The sequence below is a fragment of the Rosa rugosa genome, chromosome 6 (genome assembly GCF_958449725.1).
Source record: "Rosa rugosa chromosome 6, drRosRugo1.1, whole genome shotgun sequence".
Lineage (NCBI taxonomy): Eukaryota > Viridiplantae > Streptophyta > Magnoliopsida > Rosales > Rosaceae > Rosa > Rosa rugosa.
The window spans coordinates 49,076,042-49,095,742 of record NC_084825.1 but is presented as its reverse complement, the minus strand read 5'-3'; the positions used below and the strand labels follow the sequence as shown (position 1 = coordinate 49,095,742).

At 39.0% G+C, this 19,701-nt stretch overlaps 4 protein-coding genes and 1 pseudogene across 6 annotated transcripts; 1 reads left to right on the top strand and 4 right to left on the bottom strand.

The window, feature by feature from the left end:
• Nucleotides 1-786: 786 nt before the first annotated feature.
• On the bottom strand, nucleotides 787-4,400 carry LOC133718576 (receptor-like protein EIX1; annotated as a pseudogene).
• Nucleotides 4,401-5,349: 949 nt separating this feature from the next.
• LOC133717886 (light-harvesting complex-like protein 3 isotype 1, chloroplastic) lies at nucleotides 5,350-6,877 on the bottom strand. Its single transcript, XM_062144635.1, has 3 exons — nucleotides 6,282-6,877; nucleotides 6,035-6,172; nucleotides 5,350-5,632 (listed from the first exon to the last, which is right to left on the bottom strand). The coding sequence occupies exons 1-3, from the start codon at nucleotides 6,667-6,669 to the stop codon at nucleotides 5,358-5,360; spliced, it is 801 nt and encodes a 266-aa protein (XP_062000619.1). The 5' UTR covers nucleotides 6,670-6,877; the 3' UTR covers nucleotides 5,350-5,357.
• Nucleotides 6,878-7,027: 150 nt separating this feature from the next.
• On the bottom strand, nucleotides 7,028-10,176 carry LOC133717885 (glutamate dehydrogenase 2). Its single transcript, XM_062144634.1, has 8 exons — nucleotides 9,623-10,176; nucleotides 9,358-9,471; nucleotides 8,463-8,759; nucleotides 8,257-8,373; nucleotides 7,920-8,170; nucleotides 7,737-7,812; nucleotides 7,563-7,649; nucleotides 7,028-7,462 (listed from the first exon to the last, which is right to left on the bottom strand). The coding sequence occupies exons 1-8, from the start codon at nucleotides 9,728-9,730 to the stop codon at nucleotides 7,277-7,279; spliced, it is 1,236 nt and encodes a 411-aa protein (XP_062000618.1). The 5' UTR covers nucleotides 9,731-10,176; the 3' UTR covers nucleotides 7,028-7,276.
• A 1,305-nt stretch (nucleotides 10,177-11,481) lies between these two features.
• LOC133714872 (mediator of RNA polymerase II transcription subunit 31) lies at nucleotides 11,482-14,976 on the bottom strand. Of its 3 annotated transcripts, XM_062141137.1 has the most exons (7): nucleotides 14,817-14,976; nucleotides 14,622-14,716; nucleotides 14,412-14,508; nucleotides 14,233-14,311; nucleotides 13,473-13,750; nucleotides 13,265-13,325; nucleotides 11,482-11,860 (listed from the first exon to the last, which is right to left on the bottom strand). In XM_062141137.1, exons 1-6 carry the CDS (start codon nucleotides 14,852-14,854, stop codon nucleotides 13,313-13,315), a joined length of 600 nt encoding a protein of 199 aa, XP_061997121.1. In that variant the 5' UTR covers nucleotides 14,855-14,976; the 3' UTR covers nucleotides 11,482-11,860; nucleotides 13,265-13,312. The 3 variants fall into 3 exon arrangements, with proteins under 3 accessions (XP_061997121.1, XP_061997120.1, XP_061997122.1); XM_062141136.1 differs by lacking the exon at nucleotides 13,265-13,325; XM_062141138.1 differs by lacking the exons at nucleotides 11,482-11,860; nucleotides 13,265-13,325 and having other exon boundaries at nucleotides 13,469-13,750.
• Nucleotides 14,977-17,609: 2,633 nt separating this feature from the next.
• LOC133716929 (uncharacterized) lies at nucleotides 17,610-19,160 on the top strand. Its single transcript, XM_062143564.1, has one exon. It carries the CDS (start codon nucleotides 17,610-17,612, stop codon nucleotides 19,158-19,160), a length of 1,551 nt encoding a protein of 516 aa, XP_061999548.1.
• Nucleotides 19,161-19,701: the final 541 nt, after the last annotated feature.

Here is a 19,701-nt window from a genome sequence, read left to right as displayed (position 1 = left end):
AGGTACGCAGGTGAGGCTAGCGTGGGCTAGGAGCTGCGGCAGTGAGGCTCGAAGGTGGCAGTGGCAGGTTTTGAAGAATTTTCTGGTTTGGTTTTTTTTCTTGTGGTTAGGGCTCGTGCTGATAACGTGTTGTAGAGAATTGGAAAAATTGTATTGTATTGTATTCATCTCACCATGAGTTTTATATAGGGTTACATCATGTATACAAAAGGCAATACATAATAGCTATACTAATCAATCGCACATTACAAGTATGTCAATCGCATACATTACGAGTCTGTCAATCGCACATTACGAGTATGTCAATCACACACATTACGAGTCTGTCAATCGCATACATTAAGCAATACCTATTGCATGAATAGTCATTATCATTTACAACAATAAAGCAGTTTTGAAAATTCAAGTACCAATATTTACATTTGGCTATAGTATAGTTATCATTTGACAGTACGTACGGGAGTCTTTTGCTCATGAATGATTGGTTTTCAAATTTTCTTCTTCAAAATGTGAGTCGATTTTATTTTATTTTTTATGAGAAATTTTTATAGACGAAGACATGATTAACGTAAGTTGTCCTTACTTATTTTATTTGTTTGTATATACAAATTATTTATCGAGAAAATTTTGTCCTCCATAGTGTGTCATTGTAGTTTTATTTTGAAAGAAGACAAAAGAGCTGATTCAAAGCAAAGTCTCCGTTTCCGGAATTGTTTATTTATGCGAGAACTTACAGACAAAATTCAGAGCATACTAGTTCTTTTCAGCAGGAACAGAAGTAACTAGCTAAACATACTCAACAATTAAAGCATAAATTTCAAGCACAATGCTATTGAGGAATTGCGAAAAAGCAAAGCTCCATGGCATGTTAATGAGCAAGGAGCCAAGTATACTCCAAAAACCAACCGCGAATCCCAATCCCAAGCTCAGGTAGAACCACTTGTCGTCAACTAAATCATATCCTCTCTGTTGCTCAACTGTTGGTGGTGTCACCTTGCTTTCACTGCAATTCTTGATGAGTGGAGGACCACAAAGTTCATTGCCAACAAAGCTGGATTGATCAAGGCTCTGAAGTTGAGTGCTTTCTGGAATCCGTCCCGTCAAATTGTTGTATGACAAGTTCAAGCGACTCAAAAATGTCATTTTGGTCATGCTTGCAGGAATTTCACCAAGAAGATGGTTCGTCGACAAATCAAGAGATTCTAACTGACCCGACTTACCAATCTTTGAAGGGATTCTTCCGGTCAACAGATTGTTTGATAAGTTCAATGTTTGCAAGCCAATGAGGCTGGTCAGTTCCTCCGGAATCTCCCCAGATATAATGTTGGCTGATATGTCCATGCTTTTCACAAGTGTAAGAATCTTGCTGTATTGCACTTCTCTCCCTTTTGTCACCATGACTGTAGAATATTCTGTAAATATTTACTTTCCTTGTAGATGTAGATTATATTTTCTGTATAATTGTAGGAGAGGAGATCTTTTCCTATTAGGACTACTCTTGTATCTCTTTATATACCTCCTATTTTTTGGAGATGAATATTATTGAAGCATAACAAACAAACACCGAATTCTTATTTTCTACTATGACCGCATTATCTTCGTACCATCTTTCAAAAGGCATACTGTCTAGCGCCTCGTCAACACGATTCAATAAACCTCCTGGCAATGAGAATGAGAAAGTAAGACTACTAGATTCTGACAAGTTGCTCATGGCAATAAGACGGTTGAAGCATCTTGGTATTGTTCCCGAGAGATTGTTATTTGCAATGTCCAAGATTTGGAGATGTGCGAGATAACAGAGTTCGTACGGAATGTCTCCCTGAAGCTTATTTGAAGTTTTGAACGAAGGTTAAGAACCACCAAGTTTGGAAGGCTTTTTCCCATCCATGTTGGTAAGCTTCCCTCAAACTTATTTCGACCAAGGTCAACAGCCAGCAATTCAGTACAGTTCTGCAATGATAGAGGTAATTCCCCACATAGCTGATTATTGCGCAAGTGAAGTGATTGGAGGCCTAGCAAGTATCCCATGGAGCTTGGAATATTCCCAGTCAAATTGTTTCTTTCTAAATTTACAACTGCCAGTGTTTTCCAATGCATCCAACAATCAGGAATATTTCCAAGGAGATGATTGTTACCAAGATGAAGAAGTTGAAGTTGTTTTGGTCCAGTTTTTGTATCACAAAAGAAGTTGATGACAGATCCAGAAAATGATGAGTTGGAAAGATCTAGTAAGCTTACACTGGAAGAGACAAGAGGCAATGAACCGTTGAACTGGTTAGAACTCAAGTCAATCATAGACAACTGGGGTGCAACTAAACTTTGAACCTCCCCATGCAATTGATTGTGAGAAAGATTGAGATAAACTAATTGGAAAAATGAGTTCCAAACCAAAGTCGAAATGGTACCTGAAAGTCCTGTGTCAGATAAGCTTAGAATCTTTAACTGGACTTGTCTCTGAATCCACATAGGAAACTCAGGCCCAAGATGCCTAGAATCTAAGGTTAAGTACTGAAGTCGAAAAGGAGGAATCCAATCTCGACTAGTATTGAGCATCAATGAATTTCCGTCACCATAGATGTCGAACAATCTTGTAAGACAAGTAAAATGACCTTCAGAGACTACACCTTCCAATGAATTATTATGTATATCCAAAATCGTTAGCATTTTGAGTTGACCAATGCTTTCTGGAAGGGTTCCATTGAACTCATTGCTAGAGATGTATAATTTTTCTAAGCATGATAGATTTCCCAGGGACACTGGAATGGGACCTGATAATGAATTTTTAGAAAGATCAAGGACGGTCAAGTTTGTAAAGGTTCCTACCTGCTCTGTTAACTGACCAGAAAGATTACAAGATCTCAAATACAATGACTTTATTCTATTTGAACCACACAGACCAAGTTTCAAAGATTTCTGATAACCTTCCAAGCGTGAATTGGTTCGATGAAAGATCAAGAACCATCAAGTTACAAAGATTTCCCAGTGAGTTTGGGATTTTTCCTTCCAACCTATTATACTTCAAGTCTAGGTTGATGATGGATGTCAAGTTCTCAATGGACCTTGAAATTTCACCCCGAAAGGGATTGAAAGAAAGAATTAAGGACTCAAGATGGTTAAAACTATACAACCACTCAGGTATGGTTGAATTGAATTTGTTCACTTCGAGATTAAGAACTTTAAGACCAGTCATATTCATCATACCATCCGGCAGTGGCCCTTCAAGGAGATTGTGCCCCAGGTCCAAAAGAGTGAGGTCTTTGTGGTTAAACAACCACTCGGGTATCGAAAGATAAAAAAAAATTCTGGAGAGATCAAATTCCCGGAGAGACGTGATATTGTTTGGACTTCTGGGAATCGGACTTTGGAAACCACAATTCCCCAGATGAAGAGAAACTAGATTTCTAAGACTGAAAATCCACCCGGGAATGAAGGAATTAAATTCGTTCCCAGAAAGATCAAGGATGGCCGGCAAGTGAAGTAAAATTGACGATAGGTAAAAGTGGAATGCTATCAAGTTGACAACCGTGCATGCGTAATTCTACCAAAGAGGGGAGCACGTTTGTTACTAGCAGCCAATGATCAGATGCTTTGCTAAGATTAACTAAACTCATGTCCAGGTGCTTTAACCGAGAAAGACCAGAAATCCATTGCAGGTTCTCAACTTTCAGGCCGTCGCCACCAAGAAAGAGATGGCTTAGACTGGAAAGATTTCCCAGTTGATGGGGAACCATTCCTCCGAAGCTTGCTTCTGAGAGGTCAAGATGAGTTAAAACTCTTAAGAGAACCAAAGAAGCCAGGAATCTTTGTCCCTTGAAAGCTAAGTAACAATAGGTTCAAGTAGGTAAGATGCGTTAAATTGAGCAGGGAAGGATTTATCTTACCGCCCAAGGAAGAGTTGGACTCCACCGGGTTATCAAGATGTAGCTCATTGATTTACACGCAATTTACGTGTGTTTCTAGCCCTAATTACCTTGAAATTAACGAATACTCAAGCATTATTTCGTAGTATTACTTTGTTTTATTCATTTGTAGGAAATTATGGTCAAGAGAGGAAAAAGACGAAAGAAGTAGCGAATTTGAGCAAAAAATCAACTTCCGACTAAAGGACAAAAAGTCAAATGTTGACCATCGGGTCAACCAAGTCACTCATGGATGTGGCCGCCGGTGGAGTAATGACAGACAACTCCCGCCCAATTGCAGCAGTTTGAATCTTCATCAGCAACCCATGATGAAAGACGATTTGAAGGATCTTTAAGATCTTGCTTGAAAATGAGAAGCGCTTGTTTTTCGCTTTCTCTACAAGGCACATTCAGTTTTCCATTGCATGATCCAATACTAGTAGTAATGGTTGCAATGGTTAGTAACGAGAGAAGTAAGATGGTTCTCATGGACTTCTCCATAGAGTTGTATGAAGTTGGTGAATGTTGATGTGTATGAAACAGATCCGTCTGGTGTGCTATATATACTAGCAAAGGTCCAGACTAGAGCCCATACTCATCGAATTATAATTTTTTTTCTCTTTCTTTTGGTCTAGACCCTATAATCATTTTCACTATCCTAAATATGGAACTCCCTAACCATCTTTATTTAGATTATTGACCAAAATTTTGGACAATTTCACAAATGACAAAGGTCGGAATTCGGAAAGTTATAAGAAGTTAACATGTGAACGAGAAAATAGAAATTCCTCCCCATAAAACGGCTGGCAAGGTTGTGTTGAGATTGGTGTTCATCAACTAGGACCCATGTAATAGTGTGTTGCAGCAAGTACTGAAATAGCTATCTAGAACATAGCTACAATGCTTTATATGATGTTTGTGGAAATTGAAGATGAAAACGTGGTCTTCAATTTGGTGCTGCCGCAAACTTGAATAGGAAGGAAGAAAAAGGCATGTCTTTTTGACAAGTATGATAATTGTCTATAATTGGCAGCATGGCAAGTCATTTGAAGCATGCAAGTAAGCATCAGGCAAGCAATAGAAATAGCCCGTGGGTTGTGCATGAGAGTGAGAGAAAAAAGTGCTAAGAGGGAAATTAGGCCCGCGACATTTAGTCAAATATTTATATTGTATGAACAAATATTTCATAGTTTAGGCCTTAAATCTTAAGGGTACGTTATATTAAATTATTGTTCACTAATCTCATATTTGTGAGATGCATCATGTACGTACTGTACGTGTTATTGCCTATTGGTGAACAGAGGAAGAAACGTGAAAAATTCTATACTTGCCACTTGTTCAATTTTTCCATATTTTTGTTTCGTATACCATACGAAAATCATTAGGTCAATCAAAATATTAGATTGTCACCGAGCCAAAAAGGATTAATGTATACAACATTTCAGTCAGAAATAAAATTTAACTACTGTTTCCAGTTTTCTCTGTAGAGTCACTCGTTGCATTTTGATTTTGTTCTTGCCAAGAAGCTTGCCATTGCTTATCATAGAAAGTAGCCTCATCAGCTAGCTTCTCAAGGTTGTCGAAATCTTCGGTTCGCCTGAACAGTATTATACCGATCACCGTCGCCAAGAGACCTGCCTTGCATATGAAGTTACCAGTTTGTCCGACTACGCCAACCCCTGTCAAAGCATCTACAACATATGCCATGAAAAACCCAACCATTGCTGCTCGACCTATAACATGATAATGCTTTTTAGAACTAAATATAATATGAAATCACAAGAAATGCTAGATGGTTCACATCTTTAGACCAAAGTAGCGAACTAGAATGTGTCACACATTAAGTTGACACAAAAGCTTGTTACCTAATTTAGTCCAATATTGTTGAAGCGATAGTTTTACTTTCAAATTAGAAGTTTGAGCACTCTCTTTGTAAGTGTGAGTTTGAGACTTTGAATTATTGACTTAAACCGAAGACAATTGAAACCCTTCTACCCCTCGAAAATTGAAAATTTTGTCATTCCGTGATCCAAATGAGTCGAGGGAAGGCCTAGCAAATTACGAAATATATAGTTCAAAGAACTAAGAAAGGAAGGCTAGTGTGTGAAATGATTATAAGAAGGTTGGGATTGAACCGTTGAGCAGCTCAGCCTCTGGGAGATGTGATTTCTTTATCCATGCCCACCAAGGAACGATGGACGTCCTAAACAGTACTGGATCGTCGTTGGTAGAAGCTTCTGGATGAAGTTCGAGAAATTTCCTCCTCTTTGCTTCTGAAATTCCAATACACATGAAAGAATCATCAAGTATGAAGAAGATTGATGTGGACAGAGGCAAAGAGCAATAAGAAAATTGTATTGAAAACGTTATTATTGAGTATACCTGCTACAATGATACCATCCCAGTCCATTTTGCCATCTTTGGTGAACATATTCAAATCCCATGTGCCCTTCTTCCACCTCTCATCACTGAATTTGACAGCAGAAGATTCTGTATCCAAAGGGTGCTTCGATTTATAGTCAGCACCACCCTCTGCCTCTGGCCTATCTACAGGGGAAGTGGACTTTGGCCTATCTACATGTGAAGCGGACTTCTCTTCTGCTAATTTGAAACCACTTTGACCTTCCACATTCAGAGAAACAACAGGGGTGGCCTCTTTCGTCCCCAGAGAGCGAGCCGGTCTGGCCTGGGGCTGTTGTTTCTTGGTTACATGTTGTGAACCAGAGCCACACACTATTTGCAAGGAAGCAGAAATGGCAATGGAAGCCATATGCCTTATCTAAGAGCTCTTACTCTGCAGTTCTTGATGTTTTAGTGCTTCAGTTTCTTGTTTTTTCACTTTTTGAATATATCTTATAGATAGAGATCAGAGACTAGGAAGGAAGCCCATGCTTGGAAATTTTAAAGCTTATCTTCCCTCCCACTGCAGCTTTTGTCAGTGAAGTTATGGGCAAACAGTTTACTGCCTCTGCTTCAACCATTTGTATTTTACTGCAGTTGATTTTGAGCACACATTTCACTGGTTCTTTGTGAAAAAAGAGTTAGAATCACTATGGATCTGGTGCAAGATAACTTCGAAAAATCAGAGGGATAAAAGAAGTTGATTCAAACACAAGGGAGCCGATGGATAAAGATACAACTTTAAACTAAATTGCATAATGGTTCTCAATATTTGCAGACACATTGAGACCGAATTTTCAGAATAAATCAATCCCCCTAAGGCATACAAAATCTGACCAAAAAATGTCACAACGGTGGAAAAATATAACAGGAATGTTTAAGGCAACTAAGAACGGATTCCAAGCTGTGTTTTTAGGCTGTGACCCTACGAAAGAGGGAAAGAGAAAAACTGCTAACAGGTTGATTTGTAAAGCTCCTCATGCTTCCCAACCCCTCAAGAGAGTTGCGCGGGCTACCCGGTTTACACCCAATGTGAAGGCACCCATTCTGAGATTACAATCATGAGTCTTGCACATGTTCTTGATGTTATGGAAGGCCCGAGTCATGTACCTCTGAAGCTCGTTATTCACCTTCTCTTCTTCCCACATGAAACCTTGAATATTCTGACAAGACAAATTTTTGAACACATTAGATCAACTCCCTAATCTTCAAACACAACTCAAAAATTATCAACGGGGGAAAAAAGAGTCGTATCGTAGTCACCTGAACCCACTCAAAGTAGCTGACAGTCACACCACCAGCATTTGCATATATATCTGGGAGAATGATGACTCCTTTCTTAGATAAAATCTGCATCAATCAGAAATCACTCATCAGAATCCTAACCATATATTTTTCCTATTAATACCCCCCCTAATAAAGAATGTGCATTTATACCTCATCTGCTTCAGGATCAGTAGGATGATTTGCTGCCTCAACTATGAACTTGGCTCTCACTGATGAAGCATTATCCCTTTACACCAGAAATTAATGAATGTAAGTAAAATGAGAGAAATTATGTGTAATTTAACATTCTACAAGAGATAACGATGAAACCAGTGAGTTTGGAAAAGCTCAGACCTGTTCAGAACCCCACCCAGAGCAGAAGGGATGAGGACATCACATTCCTGTGTAAGCAGTTCATTAGGGTTCATCATATCTCCACCACTGAAGTTTAACAAACTCCCAGTGTCCTCTTTGTGCTTAACCAACGCCGGGATATCTAGTCCATTTGGGTTAGTAACTGCACCAGTGATGTCACTAACAGCAATAACCTTCCCGCCTCTCTCATGCAAGAGCCTTGCTGCCCAGGATCCCACATTTCCAAAACCCTATAAACGTTCACCAAAAAAACATCTTTTCACTTGACCACAGAAGCTTTTAACAAAGAAGACATGTCAATATGGAACATAAGTACCTGAATGACAAAAGTCAAGCCTTTCACTGACTTCCCATGTTCTGCTAGCAAAGCTTCTGTTCCAAAAACAACACCGCGTCCAGTTGCAGCCTCCCTACCTAGAGATCCTCCAAGATCCTAAAATTCCAAAATTAATCCACAGGTTAATTATTTGACCCTAAACTTTAAACAGATTTCCATCTAAGTTTCTCGGGACTAGTACTTACAATTGGTTTTCCAGTGACAACAGCTGGTGAGTGACCATGGAATTTGGAGTACTCATCCAAAATCCATGCCATAGTTTGAGCATTGGTGCCCATATCAGGTGCAGGAACATCAGTGTGAATTCCAATGAGATCATGGATTTTCTGAGTGAAGACACGAGTCAGGCGCTCCAACTCACTCTTACTTAGCTCCCTTGGGGTGCATCCAATTCCACCCTTTGCTCCACCATATGGAATGTCTGCCACAGCAGTCTTCCATGTCATAAGTTGAGCCAGGGCATTTACTTCATCTGGATCAACCTTCATGCCCGAAAAAAGAAACATTTCAATACAGAATTCAACCACAAAGCACATCCATTTGTCTATATTGGAAAATAAATGCTACACATTTCATAGTGTTTTGAAGAAACAGGGGATTCTGGCGAATAGACCAAGTAATTTAGTAAAGACAGAGCCTTTGTATGATTACATATGAACTGTTTAGGCAAACCAAGCTGACTTTTTTATCTGAAGCCAAAAGAGCAATACAGGAACCTAAAGTATTATTCTTTAATATATATTTAACTTCTTTCTACCAAATAAATCATTAAAACCATGAATTCGATTAGTTCCCAAAAGTCTGGAATCAAAATAGATATAACTACCATTTCTGAGATGATAAAGTACTTAAATGACTGGGGACTGTTTCTGGGTCCAAAAGGAAACATCCAAAAATTGGCATCATGAAAAAAGCTTAAAGCTTTAAAACCCAAACAGATTAGAAAAATCAATACTTTATGGCTTCAAGTCTTAAAACCCACCAAAACCCAGATCACATGTATGATGCAATATCAAATCAAGAACGAACAGATCATCAAAAGCAACAGAACTTGCTTAAAAGAAAAAAAAGAAAAATCACCTCAGGATGATATCTGATCCCTCCCTTCATGGGACCCCGTGCATTATCATGCTGCACCCTAAATCCAACGTACGAAACCAAGGTCCCATCATCCTTGGGAATCGTGCACTCCACCTAAATTAATCATCATCATCATCATATCAAACCAGAAATTAGTTTTCTCTAAAAAACCAAACAGAATCACAAGACTGATCACCAAAACTCAAAACTTTTAAAAAAAAAAAAACAAAGAAAGAACGACAAAAGAAAAGAGCTGATGAGAAACCTTGATCTCCCTGAAGGGGATCAAAAGACTCTTCTCAATCTTAGCATCCAGCCCAAGAAGTCGTGCCGCGTTCTTGAAGTTACGGCTTGTTGCGGCGAGGGCGTTCATGGCTGCCTAGAAATTGGAAAAGCTTAAAACTTTAACAGACCCAGAAAACCAAAAGAGTTGCAGAAGCGATCAAATTGGGGAAATGGGACAGTGACACAGTGAAGAAAGCAAAGAGACGAAAGCAAGGTATATATGAAAAAGAGTGACAGTGGTGGGTGAGTATATATAGGGAAACAGCGGGGAAAAGGGTGCTGCTGTTACTACTGCTCTCTTGGATTTTTGGTCACAAGAAAAAAGGGAGACAGGTGGAGAACGAGCACACTATTAAGGAAAATTACTGGAATTTGATAAGATTGAATGCTGGGTCAATCCCAAATCTAACGGTAATTCACGACTGATTTGACTAAATAGCCATCATACTGGTGGTTACTCTTCTCCATGATAATGGGGATACAATCGTAATTTGAATATATTGAAGGGATTGAGAGCACCGGCGTAGAGACTTGCGATAACAGAAACAGACGCCTAAATAACATCAAATGCATTTTCGTTTTGTTATTTTGGTCAAGCAAAGCCACCCAAAGGAGCCACAAATGCAGGGGGAATATTTTCACGTGAAAGTTGTGTTCGTGTTGTTGTTTATTAAATGATTGACGTGGAATCGTAATCCGTCTCCACCACTTATGTCACGACAACTCAGACTATGATGAGCGCTGGCGAATGGTGATCTGCCACGTGGGGATTGACGCGGCGGAGCGCGCGGAAAGTTTACTAATTTGGAGGGACGGGTCGCCGCGTATTTGTCAGCAGTGATGGGATGGAGAGCTGGAGGGATATGCTTGAGGCTTAATTACTTTCTATGAATACAAAGTATTCTATAAGCGACAATATATGAATTTAGTCCAAGTTCTGGGACTAAAACCACCATGCTCAAAAGTCAAGATGACTTGGTTGTAGTCATATTGATTTTGGCTTGTAATTTTTTTTCGATTAATGATGATTTTGGCTTGTTTTGTATGGAGTTTCTTCGAGAAGATGTCCAACTTGGTAGCTCGTCACGTGTGAGTGCATTTCAGTAGGAGTATGAAGGGTGCAAGTGTTTTTGGAAAAGTGGTTGAACGGACCTGTCATGTGATAAGGCCGTCATACTCAAGATATTCTTTGTTTGTATTGATGAAATTACTCCAGATATTCTTGTTTGTTCAACTCAAACTCTTATTTGGTCTTTCCTTTCGAACTCTACAAAACTGTGTATATAGCATTTGGCTTCTGGATTGGTTAATATAAACAGGTCTAGCTGAGTATGATTCGTAAAGGGTACAAAAAAATGTTGTAAATTAGGAGATATCACTCGTATCTTTTGTTCCAAAGTAATTGATCGTGTAGTGAAGAGTGAAACTGTCATTCGTAACTTGGTTCACAAATCAAACGGGGCCTCAGCTTCATTTCTTCTCTTCTTAGAACCTTGATAATGTAGTGAAGAGTGAAACTTTCATTCCCATAACAACTTAAATTTGTAAATCAAACGGGGCCTCCCGCCTCCGCTACATGTCTTCTCTTCTTAGAACATGTTATGTTACTGCCATTTGGTGAGAGTTTAAGAAATCTACAATCCCCGTTCAATATTAAGACTGCTCAAGTACCTAGTCATTCACTAGTTCTCTTGGTTCTGTTACAAGTAGAGTAAGTTCGTCACACATGCTATACTATTGTTCAGTTTCTCTTTAACCGAGGAGAAACGGAAACTCAAACCATTCTCTCCAGGGCCATTAACCAGAAAATCCTACGGCTTCAAAGGCAACAACAATAAATGCCACACAAGAACGTATCATTCAACTAAAACAAACAATCAGAATACACTGTATATCAGTAATGTTGTCAACCACGAATCAAATGACATTCTGAAGCTACGCATTTAGCTTCCTCAACTCTGTTGAAACTAGAAGGAGGCTTAAACTGTCTTACACGCAATTTCTCTTCCTACCATCGACAGACCATCTTAGAGGGTATAAAACAATCAATACTGACAACTGCCAGAACTTCTAAAAGTTTCCCTGATATTGTCAAGTCTGACTGAACTTCAATGTCCACTCAGAAGTGTCTGATAGATTGTCTTGAAGATTCTAACACTAATGTCAGTGAGAGTTGGAAAATCTTGTTTCAGTCTTTTTTCAGTTCTTGACAATTCTCCTGCAATCAATAACAAAACTGTCAATAAACAAATAAATGCCTGAAAACCATAAACTGCCCTCCAAAAACAAATATGCAATATGCTATGCTGAAAGTTCATTCTTCACATAATTTCATAAAATAATGAAAGGTAAGCAACATGATTCCACTGCAGGGTTGACAGGTATTGCAGACCATCCACAGTGCTTAAATGGTTAAAAAAATGGTAAAATGTCATTGATCATAAATAGTCATATTGTTTCACCCCACCCCAGATTCCAAACATTAAGCCTGGCAAAGATGATCAGGCTGGCAAGAAGTAAGTACACCCACCTACTAAAAAGCATCAAACTTAATCAACTTTGTGATCAATGAAATAAACTTTTCATTAATTGTTTCCCACCCAATGGCTCAGATGGTAGTTCAGCTCAAAGAACAACTACAGAGTAGCGATTCTCATCCTGAGAGGTGTAGACAAAAAGCAAATATCATCATTGCCATATAGAGGTCGGGAGGAAAAAAAAAACAAAAACAAAAAGAGGTTGAACTTTTAAAACTATAAACAATTAGGAGTGGCATGTCATGTTCAGATAGACTGGTAGCCATTTAAGGAATTTCCGGCTGTGATGTGACTGAGTAGGGGTTTAGCCCTTCAAATTTTCAGTAACAACCCCACCCGAACCAAAAACAACTTTGAAATCAATAAAATATAAAATATATTTCCTTTAAAAAAAAATTTAGAATTGTCTCCCACAAAAGGCTCAGATCGTTACTTCAGCTCAAAGAACAACTACAGAGTAGCTATTCTCATCCTGAGAGGTGTAGAACAAATGCAAAATCATCATTGCCATATATAGGTGGGAAGCAAAGAAAAAGGTTCAACTTTCGAAACAATGAACAAGTAGGAGTGGCATTTCATGTTCAGACTGTTGATGAGGAATTTTAGGTGCCCCAACCACAGTTTGCACTCCCTTGTTATGTGTCTGAGTAGAGGCTTAGCTCTGTAAATTTTGAGTTAAGCTCTTTAAATCACCCCCCCCCCCCCCCCAAAAAAAAAAAAATCCGAAACAACACCTCAGACACACACACACACACAAACCAAAACCAGTGGAAAAAAAAAAATAGGAACAAAACTTCCTTGGTTTTTTTTCCTGTATATCTCCCATCTTCAATTGGCAGATCAAACATACATACTAAAAACAAGCTGAACGAGGTATGCAATCACTGTGTAGAAAGAGAGTTAATCACCTGGACAGAAAAATTAGACATTGAACTTGTTGAAATTCTATACAAAGAGTAGATAAACAAATATGTATCTTCTTTGTAAAATTTTGCCTCTATCATTGTAGCAATTCTTGTATCATAAGTTTTACATGGAGAAGAATACTAATCTCATAACCTGAAGACCAAGAAGTTATAACTTACCTCATCTGATATATTTTCCATTGCTGTTAGTATGTATGCTATGTCAAGTTAGCCTTCTTTCCTATAGTAATAACCATACATATAAATCAGGACACTGGTCTAGTATGGTCTTTTGGGAAAATTCTGTAAAAAGACTTGTGGTTTGACAATGATAAAGAAAAGAATTCACAATCAGCAAGCGCTAACGAGATAAAGTTCATTTCCTTACTTTCTCTTTCTTCGATCAACAGCACTATTCCTTGCATCGTTCTTTGCAAGAGCAGATCCAGGGGCATTAGCATACTGCATAGGAGGAAGGGCAGGAGCAGTAGCTGCAGCAGAAATGGTTGCAGCTGGCACAGGTGGAACAGGAGGCAGAGATTGCTGAGGCGGAGCAGAGGCGGGGGGTGCAGCTTCAGGTTCAGGAAGAGGTCTCGGTAATATGTGTTTCAAACGGTTGTGCCTATAGTTCTTCCAGAAGTAGAATTGCTGCCTATGCGCCAATTCCTAAAAGTTACAAGAACTTGAAGATTTTAGAACCTAAGCAACATTCACATGTTGTACTACAGGAAAGAAAAGTAATTGCTTATGTTCCAACTCCAAAAGACAATTTACGATTTGCTCCTAATCTGACCCCCATAAATTGTAGGGTTTCGGTTCAGGCACTGTTAAGTACAACATACAATATGTCACAACAAAATATTGGAGTGTGAAAACTAAGAATGGTGCTTTCATATAGTACAGAAAAACTTCTGTTTGCAAATTAAGATAGCAGAAAAGATAGGTGACTTTTTAACAAAATAAAAACAGATCTAACATATTCAAACACAAATACAGGAGAACTTCATAAAACTTCAGGGCCATATATTTACGCTAGACAAAGAAGACGGTATAAACATAACATATCGAAAGATCATGCTGCTCATTTCAATATCTAGTTCCAAAATATAAAAAACATAAAAACAACCAAGAGAGGCATAAAAATCGACCTTGTTGGCAGGATGTGCCATTGCATTGCGAAAGTTTGCATTTTGGAGTTGCTCAAGGAAAAACAAGCAATGAGGGTACCTGAATTGTTACAGTAAACAAAGTTAGACCATCCAATAATCCCAAATACACAACTCAAAATCAGCAAAAAACTAATAGACTACATTGGGCTTTATCTCACATTATGAATTTGGTGTACTCAGGACGCTGCCAATACTGAAGATATTTCAAGTACCCAATGAAGGCTTCATCTTCAAAGTACCGATTTTGAGCCAAATCTGAAATACCAACAGGGCAGAAAATTCACCTTAGGGTAAAAAAAAAAAAAAAAAAAACCCAATTACCAGTAATCGAATTGCAACAAAAGCAAGGTGAAAGAAGAGAAATTTACAGTGAATGTAAGTGGGATTTGCGAGACATTGGATGAACTCCAATTCAAGCAAGAATCGCTGCCTCCCATCATCTGGGTCTTTGTAAATTTCTGGACTGCAATTAACGAACACAAAACCGATCAAATTAGAGGAAATTGAATTGGGGATTTTATAGGCGAAGCGAGAAGAAGAAAGGGGTTTAGGGTTTTGCTTACGTGTCTGAGGCTTCATCACTCTCTGTGCCAGACGCCATTAGAACCCTTCTTCTTCTTCTTCTTGGTTCCCTGAACTGAAATATATTGCTGTGACCAGTCTCTTACCTGATTTAACGATTTAAAGGGGAACCTTTGACCCGTTCTACTTGGTGTAAATGGGCCGGGTCGGGCCTTTGCATGGGGCTGATAATCCTGATATTAAACTCTGCTCAGCAATTAGCTCAAATGCGAGAAAATGTGAGAGACACTTTTGAATTGTGCTACACAGGTTCGAGATCTTTTAATATAAAAACAAAAATAATTTTTTTCGTGATGAATTGTGAGAATGTTAATAGTGAGGCGGGAATGTCTGTGACATATCGAACAGTAGTTTTATGTGATAAGGCATTTTCTTAAGAATGTTATTGGAGGCAAAACTTGCTTGAGATTTTAGCAAGCTTTTAGCAATATCTCCCCGGCCTTTTCCATGACCTCAAATCGAAAACTTTCACACTGTTATTGAACACATTTTTTCATGGAATTCTTCATTTCAGTTTTCATGAGATTTTCAAATCGGTAATAAAACTAGCCATATATTATAATTATTATTTAGCACTATAAGGTTCTTTACATTCATTTATAGCTCTCTACATTGGTACTAAAATCATTGTTTCATCGTTAGCTCAAAAATAACAAAGGAAACATACACACTAATTCCAGTCATGTTCTTTTATTGGAAGATAAACAACTAAAACAATAGATGATACAAGGAAATTGAAGGATCATCCAAATTGACCTACGTCCTCGTGTGACGACGAGTAAGATTCCTCCAAGATGACCTAAGTTTTCCCAGCTTATGCACAACCCTGTTCTCTCCTCCGCCAGTTGGGGACATCCGTCCAACACGAGTACTTGTGTCTCGAGCATTAGCTGTGTTGGACGGATGAGTACTCGTGTTCCGAACATTGGCCGTGATGGACTGATGAGTACTTGCGTCCCGAGCATTGGGTGTGTTAGATTGATGAGTACTCGCCTCCTGAGCATTGGGTGTGTTGGACCGATGAGTACTCGTGTCCCCAGCATTGGGCATAATTCTTGGTGCGGGTTGAAATGGTCTCGAGGTTGCTACTTGATGTCTCGGATGGTCTTTGCGACCTATAAGCCTAAGGGCATGGTCTCTCACATATTTCTCATACAAGAAACATGCCCCTCCGAACTGTGGTAGAACTAACCACGCCACCAACACAAGCTTCACGTCGTACCAGAACGGTATCCATTGTAAAAGGGGTTGGAGAATCATCTCCAACGGAGAGAGTAAAGCGTACATGATCCAATAAGCAAGCCACTGCTGAACGTCTGGTTTCGATGTGTCGCCGCCCTCCATGGCCATCATTGATGCGTATAAAGGGTAAGCCAACGTCAATCCAGGCCAAGCAAGGGAGTGCAGTTTGGTAAGCAAGAACCATGCTTTTCCCATTGTTCTTTGTCACTGAACTTCGTGAATCTTCACACCTTGGAACTAATATAAGCAAAATCTGAGAGAGACTGAGATCGGTTGCAGAAAATTTAGTCGATCTTTAAAGGTTTTACACATAAACGTCATTTATATAAGCTATCACCTAGCTAGTCCTCGATCTAAAATTATTAGGAATGCAGCAAAAGTTGAACTTACCCACTAGGAATAAGAATCCTAGAGACACTAGAACATATTACTCTTAACCTAGTAAAATAAGGAAACAAAACTTTCCATGTTTAAGTGGCAATTCTAATATTTTCTCAAAAAAGAAAATGGGTCAATCCTAACACGACAAAAGAAATGAGAATTAGCTAACATCAAATAGAGGAGTGCATGTTCGGACTCACAAATACTAATTTCTTCCATCGATCTCCGATTCACGAGTTTCCTTATCAAAATAAGTAAACCTGTTTTCAAACAAATCAAACATCTTATAGCAATCGAAGTTAAACTTCTATAAAATTAGGAATACCCTAGATACACTAAACAAAGTACACATAATCTCGTAAAAGGAAACAAAACTTTCCATGTTTTAGCTGTAGTGTCAGCAGCCATGAATGGAATGCAACCATGTTTTAGCTGTAGGAACGCAACAAAGTAGGAATGCATGTTTGGGCCTAACCCGGCCCGGAGGCCATGCAGGCTTCGCCAACCAAAAACAAAAAGCAATTTCGTGCTCAATGCTCTAACCTCTAGTAGCTAGTACTGTAGTACGGAACATTTGTCTGTCCTGTCCGCTCCCTCGTCTCTCTTTTCAAGATTTTTCATTTCAAAACCCTCTCACAAAATAAAATAAGAGAAACAAAACACAGAGGAACAATAATGTTGATGACCAAAGAGAAGAAGAACATCACTTGAATCAGCTAATCAGGTATATATATATGTGAGAAGCTCTCAAATTTTGGTTTCAGATTATAGTAATTTGTGAGACATTTTAAGGTGGATTTTGGGTTTCTTGAGCTAACATTTTCTATCTGGGTTTTTGAATTTGTAAAGTCTCACTTGGTTAGATGAGCTAAGCTAGTCACGTTAGTGTTTGTATTGTAATGGCACTTGTGGAAAAGACTTGATCTTTGTCCCTTTTCCATGCTCAACTCTTGATGTCCTAATCATGCAAGTGAAAAGCTCGAATCTTTGGTTCAGATTCTAGTTATTTCTGAGGTTACTCAAGTGGGTTTTCAACTAGGGACTGTTTGGTTGCTCAGAAACTATAATTTTCTAGCTGGGATTTGAAGCTTTACCTTATCACTTAATTAGTACTGACTGAGTTGGTCACAATCTGTAGTGTTGTTGTTGCAATGGCACTTGCATTTTTGTGGAAAAAGCAACATCTTTGGCCCTTTTCGGTGCTCGAATCTGATGACCTGAGAGTCTCTTATGAGTTAGTCCAAAAGCTCCCGATACCTGAAGACACAAAGAAATTTGTTTACGCAGTTCGTGAGCCCGAAACTCAGTCAGTAATTTATATACTTTGTGTTCAAGATTTCTCAGAAAGGTCAGCATGGGATGCTGAGCTTCTGATTAGGGAGATTAAACCTGATGCTGTGATTGTCAAGGAGGATGTTTCGAACCTGAAAGACTTGCAAGTGCAAGAGAGAATGTTGAGTGTTGAAAATCCTGTTCCAGTTTCGAGTTTTGAAGTTATCAAACGATGTTTTAAGGAAGAGTTGAGAGCCGAAACGTATAAGCGCCTTGCACAAACTTCTGTTTTACAAGAAATCTTTGGGGTTGGCTCTAGTGGACAGTGGTCTGTAGCCAAGAGGGCAGCTCAACATGTTGGCTCATCACTAATGCTGCTTGGAACTCCATTGATTCTGTCCCATTGGAGTGCTACATCAGGTGATTCAGATGGTAAACGTAATGGAGTGAGCAGGTTTCAAGACTTGGCTAGTAGTTTGGTTCCGCAAAAAGTGCAATGCGGATGGAGTTGTCTTTCTGAGGTGGAATCAAATTTACCAGAAGTTAACCAGCCAGCACAATGCAGTTTTGAGGTCCCCCAATTTGTGCAATCGATTGATCCATTTTTGGTAACAATTCATGATAAACTTGTGCATGTTTTTCCATCTCTGGGGACTGCTCTGGATCATGTAAGAAAGATATATGATCGTGTCAACAGAGGCGAAGCTGTAGATGCTCTAGTGGTTTCAGAAGTCTACCCTTTTCGGAAAGTGGTGGAGCTGTTGCGATGTATTGATAATGATGCAGGTCGACTCCCAATCAATAGAATGAATACCATCCTAAGTAGGATTGAGTTTTCTGAGCTCGCATTAGAGGACAAGAAACATGCTCTCTCTGCACAAGCTCTTCAAAGCTTGACTAAAAGATTCAAGACCATAGTAGCAGTTGTGGATGCTAAGGACTTGCAAGGTCTTAGAAAATACTGGTACACTCCTATTCCTCCAGAATACAAGGATCTAGCTGCACAGATTGTTACAAGATATGAAGGTGAGGCAGCTAGGCCAGTTCTACAAGGGTCCTCATTCTCGGAACTTGTTCAAGCTTCCATTATCATGAATGTCAAAGCAAAAGTGAGAATTCCTACGCCTTCTGATTTTGTGATACGGGCTGCAGAGAACACCAGCTGGTGGGCAATGAGAACAGCATTCTATGAAATGATGAGAGATGGGAAAGTGCATCCCCTTCCTTTGAGAAGATTGGTGGTTAGTATGTCGATTCGTATGAAGTTGTTTTGGCATAAAGTTGGGATCAAATGTGCTGCTGATTCCCTTCCTGCAGCTCCATCAGTTGCCCGTCTGGGTCGCGGTATCAAAAGTTTAAGCCATGCAGCTCAGGTTGTCAAGTATACCCATGAAAGTTTAGGATACCGTCCTACTAGCGTAGTTCAATGAAATCCCTAATGAATACAGATCTTCTCATGGTCACTGTAGTAGTCATCTAGCATTACTGGATGCTTTCAGAAAGTGTTTGGACTTTGGATGCCTAAAACTCTAAAAGGTTGATTTCAAGGATGTTCGCTGCAGACTGTTTCCTCTTTCAACAGCCAATTTACTGTACTGATTTACCATTTTCAACAGCTTCACTAGTTCACAAAGCACTCTAAGATTGTAACGACCGGAAAAAGAACCGTTGATTTTATTAGCACAACCAAATTGTTGTAGTAACTAGTAACAAGCAGATTAGGTCAGTCATCTTGGGTTATAGTGTAATTCAAGTATTACAAGCACCAAAAAATGAAAATAACAGTCAGCTCGTTCTCGAGATCAATCTGAAACGGTGTTCTGCAGACATAAACCTTGCATGTTTAATCCACATTTATGCCTGCCAAGGCATGGATGGCACTCCCTTTTTTCCTGGCAAATGATATAAATACTAAGATCATTTCATTCTAACATGTATGTTGAACAGGAAAAGAAGTCATAATAGAACTCA

What these genes read in the sequence shown, in the direction of transcription:
- LOC133717886 (XM_062144635.1), bottom strand. Translation starts at nt 6,669, where the DNA reads ATGGCTTCCATTGCCATTTCTGCTTCCTTGCAAATAGTGTGTGGCTCT. An exon ending in GGATGGTATCATTGTAGCAG is followed by an intron (nt 6,173 to 6,281) that starts GTATACTCAATA and finishes TTGGAATTTCAG; the next exon opens with AAGCAAAGAGGAGGAAATTT. An exon ending in AGAGGCTGAGCTGCTCAACG is followed by an intron (nt 5,633 to 6,034) that starts GTTCAATCCCAA and finishes ATCATGTTATAG; the next exon opens with GTCGAGCAGCAATGGTTGGG.
- LOC133717885 (XM_062144634.1), bottom strand. Translation starts at nt 9,730, where the DNA reads ATGAACGCCCTCGCCGCAACAAGCCGTAACTTCAAGAACGCGGCACGA. An exon ending in TTGTCACTGGAAAACCAATT is followed by an intron (nt 8,374 to 8,462) that starts GTAAGTACTAGT and finishes TTGGAATTTTAG; the next exon opens with GATCTTGGAGGATCTCTAGG. An exon ending in CTGGGTGGGGTTCTGAACAG is followed by an intron (nt 7,813 to 7,919) that starts GTCTGAGCTTTT and finishes TCTGGTGTAAAG; the next exon opens with GGATAATGCTTCATCAGTGA.
- LOC133714872 (XM_062141136.1), bottom strand. Translation starts at nt 14,854, where the DNA reads ATGGCGTCTGGCACAGAGAGTGATGAAGCCTCAGACAC. An exon ending in GAGTACACCAAATTCATAAT is followed by an intron (nt 14,312 to 14,411) that starts GTGAGATAAAGC and finishes GTAACAATTCAG; the next exon opens with GTACCCTCATTGCTTGTTTT. An exon ending in TGGCACATCCTGCCAACAAG is followed by an intron (nt 13,751 to 14,232) that starts GTCGATTTTTAT and finishes TGTAACTTTTAG; the next exon opens with GAATTGGCGCATAGGCAGCA.
- LOC133716929 (XM_062143564.1), top strand. Translation starts at nt 17,610, where the DNA reads ATGGCACTTGCATTTTTGTGGAAAAAGCAACATCTTTGGCCCTTTTCG.